Genomic DNA, 5,891 nt, shown 5'->3' with positions numbered 1-5,891 from the left:
CTTTCCTGTGGAACCAACTACCAGTTTTAGTTTAAAACCTTATCCTGTGCATCTCTATAGTTATGTTGCTAGAGGCTTAGACAGCTGGAGGACATAGGGACCCCTTTTTCATTATTCTACTTCATGCATCTCTCCCATTCTGCTGAATTTGTTAGTTCAATCTTGAACACTATGCTTTTTCTGCTTTTTCTCATAGTAGCTTGATCTGGTCTGTTCCTGTTTGGCTGTGACTCCATCCTGGAGAAAAATATCAGCTGTGCTGCTGCCATCAACACCTTTGTTTATAGATGTTGGAGATCGGTCTGTTTTTCAGTGTAGTCCTGTTTCTCTGACTGTGACTGGCTGGATGTGCTCTCTTCATCCTCTGACAGGGGAGCTGGCTCTGAACTCGTCTGCCTGGCTGTGTGTTTCCTGGACAGGGGAAGCATTTGGAGTTGGTTTTGCAGTTGCTTTTGTATCTCTGCATCTTTCTCCATATCTGCTTCTGTTTCCTTGAACCCGTTGGCCTCAGCAGATGGCCGCTCACACTGATTCTGGTTCTGCTGGAGGTTTCTTCCTGTTCAAAGGGAGTTTTTCCTCTCCACTGTCGCTACAAGCATGCTTAGTGTGAGGAATTGCCTTCAGGATTATGAGTAGATGCAATCAACTGGTTTTGCTTAGATAAAAAACTGAATCAATTTCACTGGATGATCTGGTGAATGTTAAACGCCTTGAGATGACGTGTTGTGAATTGGCGCTATATAAATAAACTAAATAAACTTTAGTGCCTCTTTACAATTTCGATATTCATATAAATCAATGATTATTTTTCACATATTTAATCATTAATAAGAAATCAAATGTAATGTAACTGTCAGGGATTGAAAAAATTGTCCTGGAATGCACACAAGACGTCGATCGATTGCTTTTGTCTGCTGTGCTTTGTCTGCCCAGGTGGTGTAGTCGCACACAGATAAAAAATGTTGACGTGGTAACTTGTCAACATTAGGATGAAAACTATCAAATAAAAACGAAAAAGCACAAACGAAAGCAGTCATGTTGGACTTTGCCATTTTCGCTGTCACGTTTGTCGTCATTTTGGTCGGTGCTGTTCTTTATTTGTACCCGGTAAGTCCGTCATAGCTCAAAGTTACTTAGCATTAGCAGGCTGCTATCTTAAGGTCAGACTTCAGGCAAAAAACATTCGATTTTAAAACTATCACTGATTATTGAAGTCATATGAGCTAGTATATATAAAACTTTTACAAATATAGACATGTAGAGATGTGATCTAATGTTCGGCATTTGTTATATGTAACTGGCAGGAAGTAAAGTTTAGGAAAAAACGGTTTAAAGGATTTAAGATTTGCTCCGACCTGTTAAAACGCGGAAAAAATAAAAAAACTTAAAACTTCAGAGTGTATAATTTCATTGCCGATTTTTAGCAAGAGCGAATATCTTTTGCATAATCAAATAACTGTCCTTAAAATGCTTGCTCTACCTTTTAAATGGCTAAAAATAACGACATTTAAATGGGAATCGCCTATTAACTGGAGTTGATGCTTGTTTGCAGTCTTCCAGGAGGGCCTCTGGTATCCCTGGCCTCTACCCCACAGATGAAAAGTAAGTTATCATATTTAACCCTATTTATTTCATTTTATTATTAATTTGATATACCACTTTTTAAAATTGTATTTTGTTTATATAATATGATTTATTATAGCACTTTATTTCTGTGGGTATTCTGTGTGATATTTAGATATTTTAACACATCTGCATACTTTAACTGTATTTTCTTGTCTTTTTCTTTTTGATAAATGGCTTTTTATAATATTTATACTAAAAAGAATTAAGAAGTAATACATAGCTGCTTAGATTAGTCTTAAATATTTACCAAAATTGTTCATTTAGATGCTTTTATTGAGCCACCAATGCTTGTGATGATGCTGTTCAATTTAGTTTATTTCTATAGTGCCAATTCACAACACATGTCATCTCAAGGCACTTTACAGTTCACCAGATCATACAGTCAAATTGATTCAGAGTTTTCTATCTAAGAAAAACCGGTTGATTGCATTGACTCATTGACTGGGATGCTTAAGCATGCTTGTGGCGATAGTGGAGAGGAAAAACTCCCTTTTAACAGGAAGAAACCTCCAGCAGAACCAGGCTCAGTGTGAGCGGCCATCTGCAGAGGCCGACTGGGGTTCAAGGAGACAGAAGCAGAGATGTTAAAAGCAGCTGTAAAAGGCGGCCCCGTCCAGGAAACACACAGCCAGGCAGACGAGCTCCGAGCCAGCTCCCATGTCAGAGGATGAAGAGAGCACATCCAGCCAGTCACAGTCAGAGAAACAGGACCACACTGGAAAAACAGGCTAATCTTCAACATCTCTATACAAAGATGTTGATGGAAGCAGCACAGCTGATATTTCTCTCCAGGATGGAGTCACAGCCGAACAGGAACAGACCAGATGAAGCTACTAGGAGAAAAAGCAGAAAGAGCCGAACGTTAGAGACTGAACTAACAGATTCTGCAGAATGAGATAGAATAAAGCAGAATGATGAAACATGGGTCCCTATGTCCTCCAGAAATCTAAGCTTATAGCAGCATAACTATAGAGATAGCTCAGGATGTTGACATTTGTTGTCTCACTGCTTATTTAGGGATGGGAATTTGCAGGACATCATCAACAAAGGCAGTCTGCATGAGTTCCTCGTCAACCTCCATCAGGAGTTTGGATCTGTGGCATCCTTCTGGTTCGGCGGGCGACCGGTGGTCAGCCTGGGCTCCGTCAAACAGCTGCGGCAGCACATCAACCCCAATCACACCAGTGAGGATGTCGTCCTTGCCGCTGAACGTTTTTGTTTCTTTTGTTTATCAGAGATTTTCTCATTTCTCTCTCTGTTTTCATAGCGGACTCGTTTGAAACCATGTTGAAGTCACTGCTGGGATACCCTCCGGGGAGGGAAGGTGGGCCCAACGAGTCAGTAGTTAGAAAGAAACTCTATGAGGCGGCCATCAACAACAGCCTGAAGAGCAACTTTCCTTTCATGCTTAAGGTGTGAAAATATCACATTAAATGAATTTTCCTTCAAAAACGACGCACCAATCTGGATTTTCTTTAAATACTTTTCTGTCCAGGTGGCGGAGGAGCTGGTCGGAAAGTGGAAGTCTTTCCCAGAGGCCCAGCATATTCCTCTCTGTGCCCACCTGCTGGGTCTCTCTCTGAAGACCATCACCCAGCTGGGTCTGGGCGAGCGCTTCAAAGACGACGCTGAAATCATCTCCTTCCGCAAAAACCACGATGCGGTTAGAATTGTGACGGATTTAACTGTTGTTTCTTTTCTTTGTTTTAAGGCATCAACATTAAATCCCCTTTTTCTCTAATCGCCACAGATCTGGTCTGAAATTGGGAAGGGCTACATGGACGGATCCTTGGAGAAAAGCTCCAGTAGAAAAGCACATTATGAGAGGGGTGAGTCCTCCTACCATCTTTTCCAAACATTTGGAAAAGTAACTCAGTTTTGGCTTAAAGGGATCCATGATTAGCTGTAACAATAGATCTTATTTGAGAATGATTTATTTTGAATGTAAAAACAATGCACAAAAAAAAAAAAAAAATCCCGTAAGATGCTAAGTTTTAATAAGTTTATCGTGCATCCACGGTAAAATTACGTACGCTAGGTCCTGTAGTGCTAGTTTAAACCGCAATTTGGAACATTTAACCTTTTGAATTTGAAATTGGTTAAAATGTAGAACTCACAAAAGTTAATGAAGATAAGGACCAAATGGAGGAAGATGGGAGGGTTGGCGTCTCCCGCTAATAGATGCTAACCCAGATAGAGAGCTATGCTACAAAGAGCTACAGTTTCTGTTTACGGTTAGCATCGGGATCCAGAAAAAAAGTGTTAAAATGAGTGAAAGATGCTTTACTTTCACTTTAACCAGTTGTTCATTGTCTTATAATTAGATTTTTTTTTTAATGTTAGCCTCTGCTAATAGTATTAGCTCTAGCTTATTTAGCACACGGTGTATTACGAGGTGATCACATCGTTTCAACAGATATTTCATGAAGACTTTGAGGCAGTCACACAGTATGACATTGTTAAAAGTTTCACCATTCAAATGTAATCCAATTAAAAAATAGCTCTGTTAATGTTAGCCTTCCTCTATTTACTATGTAGGATCCAGTTCAGTAAGACCTAACCGCATTATCTACCCAGCATGCATTGCGCAAACAAAATGGGGACCTCCATTGGTGAAATATATCCTAAGAATATATAATTTTGAAGTTATGATAAGTTTCCAATTTATCTCAAGCTGCATTTTTTTATTTTTTTATTGGAAAATAGAAATATTTAATCCCACATGTTCAACTAGTTGTGGATCGCTTTAAGCTCCAGTTTTGCATTACTCAAAAGTAGGTTCTTAATTCTTAATATAGATAAAATAAGATCTGGTCTTTGAAAAAAAAATCAATGATTTCACATTCAGTTTTTTTTTTTTTTTTAACAGTGTCTGCTCTTTAATTATTAGTTTAAATATCTCCAATAAACCCCTAAAAAGGCGGGAATCACCATAGCAACCAGTAGGTCCTAGTTGATCTCTAGCTCTTATGTTTATCCCCTTCTGTTATACAAGTTTGTCAAAATAAATACTAAATATTGCAGAGCTACCTGAGGGAAGTATTTTTTAATCAAATCTCCATGTGCAGATGCATTCATCCAGCTTTAACCTGCAAAAGGTCATTAGTGTTAGAAAGCTGTGATTTTTATGTACAAAATGTCAAAACATAACAAAATGTAATCCATCTATGTGTACGTTTGGACAAAATTCGCATTTGAATGCAGCAAAGAGGTCATATATTTATGAAGGAGGGATTTGGGGACATCTAGTGGTCAAGTCATTAACTGCTTTGCTCATCTTCAAAGCCTAAAGGAGAACCTGTAGCATCACCTGAAAGGAAAAATTGTAGAGTTTCGACAATTTGTTTGACCTGTTAGAACAAATTGCCCTCCAGGAACTCTTTGCTGGATTTTACCAAACATTTGCAGTATATTTCTTCTTTTTTTTTCAAATTTAACTTTTAAATTAGTTTTTATTTCTGGTCAGCTCTCTCAGAGATGGAATCTCTGCTGCTGTCAGTGGTGAAGGAGAGGAGAGCCCAAAAAAAGCAGACGGCGTTTGTGGACGTTCTTCTTCAGTCCAGCCTCACAGAGCGACAGGTAGTCTAAGAAAGATGATTTAAAAGAATTAAAAAAATAATAACTCCAAGCCCTTTTTTTTGCCGTTTAGGTCATGGAGGACTGCATGGTTTTCACTCTGGCTGGATGCGTCATCACTGCTAACCGTAAGTGACAAATTTACCTTTAACCGGAGTGATCCGAATCCAAAATAAAAAAGCAGAATCACTGTTTTTGCAGTGTGCATCTGGGCGCTGCACTTTTTATCCACATCCAAGGAAGCTCAGGAGAAGCTTTACCAGGAGATACAAGATGTTTTAGGTTCTGACCCAGTAACCCTGGACAAGATTCCTAAGCTCAGGTAACACCTAGCCCTTCTTATTTGTGCTGTTTAAGAGAAACGCATAATGAGTCTGAAATTCTCCTTCTTTGGGAAGATACTGCCAGCAGGTTCTCAATGAGACGGTGAGGACCGCCAAGCTGACCCCCGTAGCTGCTCGGCTTCAGGAAGTAGAGGGGAAAGTCGATCAACATGTGATCCCTAAAGAGGTATCAGCTTTCCTGAAGCATCTAGCCCAGGGGTTTACTGCCCTTACAATCTAAAAAGCCATTTTTTTTTACTCCTGTCCAGATAATAAAACTCATTTACAGCCGCAAAGATTGCCTTTTTTAATAAGCATCTACACAGGAGATTTGCACTTTTAAATAACAGAGTCATTTTAAAATGA

The 5,891-nt window shown here is 39.2% G+C and overlaps 1 protein-coding gene across 1 annotated transcript in view; it reads left to right on the top strand.

Moving 5' to 3' along the window:
* Positions 1-928: 928 nt before the first annotated feature.
* Positions 929-5,891, top strand: part of LOC107086454 (cytochrome P450 20A1) — a 6,858-nt gene continuing 1,895 nt past the window's right edge. The window contains exons 1-10 of the mRNA XM_015377398.1: positions 929-1,107; positions 1,553-1,602; positions 2,644-2,810; positions 2,894-3,039; positions 3,122-3,289; positions 3,377-3,455; positions 5,093-5,205; positions 5,276-5,330; positions 5,404-5,524; positions 5,601-5,712. Coding sequence (XP_015232884.1) covers positions 1,036-1,107; positions 1,553-1,602; positions 2,644-2,810; positions 2,894-3,039; positions 3,122-3,289; positions 3,377-3,455; positions 5,093-5,205; positions 5,276-5,330; positions 5,404-5,524; positions 5,601-5,712 — 1,083 coding nt within the window. The 5' untranslated portion in view covers positions 929-1,035. The remainder of the gene's footprint in view (positions 1,108-1,552; positions 1,603-2,643; positions 2,811-2,893; positions 3,040-3,121; positions 3,290-3,376; positions 3,456-5,092; positions 5,206-5,275; positions 5,331-5,403; positions 5,525-5,600; positions 5,713-5,891) is intronic.

This window comes from Cyprinodon variegatus, unplaced genomic scaffold (genome assembly GCF_000732505.1).
Source record: "Cyprinodon variegatus isolate N-32 unplaced genomic scaffold, C_variegatus-1.0 Scaffold153, whole genome shotgun sequence".
In the NCBI taxonomy this organism is placed as follows: Eukaryota; Metazoa; Chordata; class Actinopteri; order Cyprinodontiformes; family Cyprinodontidae; genus Cyprinodon; species Cyprinodon variegatus.
The sequence above is the reverse complement of the archived record's forward strand: the minus strand, read 5'-3'. Positions and strand labels throughout refer to the sequence as shown.